This window comes from Verticillium alfalfae, genomic scaffold (genome assembly GCF_000150825.1).
Source record: "Verticillium alfalfae VaMs.102 supercont1.3 genomic scaffold, whole genome shotgun sequence".
NCBI lineage: Eukaryota > Fungi > Ascomycota > Sordariomycetes > Glomerellales > Plectosphaerellaceae > Verticillium > Verticillium alfalfae.
Genome location: NW_003315036.1, coordinates 1,083,597 through 1,085,153, shown reverse-complemented (window position 1 = coordinate 1,085,153; position 1,557 = coordinate 1,083,597). Strand labels below are relative to the sequence as shown.

Sequence of the window (1,557 nt, the reverse complement as noted above, 5' to 3'; positions counted from 1 at the left end):
CGCAGTTGGTAGGGTGTTCAATCCCTGTGCCCACACGAGCATCCACCTGCCCTGGCCCGTCCGCAGCGAGGTTCTGTCTCTGTAGTACGTTCGGTTCCTAATGACAGTCGCCAGATGCATTCTTCAGAAGGCGTACCCCCCCCCCTTCCCTCCTTTGCCCCAGGTATTTCCAGTACACTTGGTTCCTGTGGCCAGCCACGCCATCATCCCATATCATTTGTTTCTTTCCCATCCTTTCTCGCCTCGAAAGCACGACTCCTCGTCTTCCTCCCTCGACTTTATCCACCAGCACCTTGACGTCGAAAGGCCTCCAGTCGCCCTCACACCCGAACATAGCACACGCGTATAAGAGGGATAATCAAGGTTTCCTAGATCGGTGGTGACCCTGACGACCCTGGCCTGACTGTCCTCGTCAAATTCGCCTCCTCGTACTCTTGTCACCCTTCATCAGCTGAATCGCTGTCGGCCTATAAGCCACACACAGCAACTAGGTCCGCCCCAGGACAATTTGCCGCTGCTGACGACGGACACTCATACGCTACCTACCACGACTCGGCGCGCACGAGGCAACCGCCTGCAGCCACGACTCGACGACCGTCAACCCTTTTTTCTGGAACGCTCGTGACCGTTACCGTCAGCTATACAGGCAACAACTCTCCTCGTCGTGCCAAAGGAGCGCAAAAAGCATACACTGGTACAAAGAACCTCGAGTCCCGCCACCAAAGCGAAGCCAAACCCTAGAGCAGCAGTCCACTCCGACCAGTACTTCGTTTCTACACCGAAAGGCCTCCGAGTCCTCCCATGTCGCCTCCGCCTTGCACATCCTAGATCTCTAGTTCAGCCACGACTGCCCCGTCTCTTGTCATCAACGTCCCTCGAGCCCATCTCTTGGACCCAACAACACGCGAGTCGACATGACAGCCCCCCCTCGGCACAGGGAGCCCGCAGGGTTCCTACACCTGCCATCTTTATAGACTCGACCCCCCCTGATCGCTATCACAACCATGAGCGGTCCGGACCTCGCGGCATATACTCCTCGTCGGTTGCTATGTCTATCCCTGGCACCTCAGATCTCATGGATGCGCCGCCTCCGCCGCTGCCTCCTCCGCGTTTTCTGCCTGACGTCAACGAGCAACATGACGAGCATCGAGGATCCTACCACAGAGAGCCTTCGTCCTACAGCCCTCGAGAATACGGACACAGCGCTGTGGGAAGCTTCATGGGTGATCGGTTAGGCCATAAGAGACGGGAGAGCGGCGCAGGATCCAAGGGTGACAGGGACGAAGGGTATGCCAGTCTTTCGTCTGCAGGTTCCATCAGGTATGGCAATCTGGTTACAGGACATCCGTCTTCACCTCCATTGTTGACTGAGCCACACATACTGACTAGAATCGCAGGTCGGCGGAACACACACTCCCCAGCCTCGCTACAGGCTTTGGTCAGCTCCACAACCAGTTCCAGCTAGAATCTGGTGCCGACGCCTCATGGATATGAGCGGAAGCTCGATCCCTCAGACTCTGGCAATCGGCTCCCCACCTGGAAGGTCGCTACTCAGCG

General features: G+C 57.2%; 1 protein-coding gene across 1 annotated transcript; it reads left to right on the top strand.

Annotated features, from left to right (window-relative positions):
• Nucleotides 1-1,048: 1,048 nt before the first annotated feature.
• VDBG_02855 (predicted protein) lies at nt 1,049-1,494 on the top strand (the record flags this gene model as incomplete). Its single annotated transcript, XM_003006670.1, has 2 exons — nt 1,049-1,287; nt 1,398-1,494. The coding sequence occupies 2 exons, from the start codon at nt 1,049-1,051 to the stop codon at nt 1,492-1,494; spliced, it is 336 nt and encodes a 111-aa protein (XP_003006716.1).
• Between the last annotated feature and the right edge of the window lie 63 nt (nt 1,495-1,557).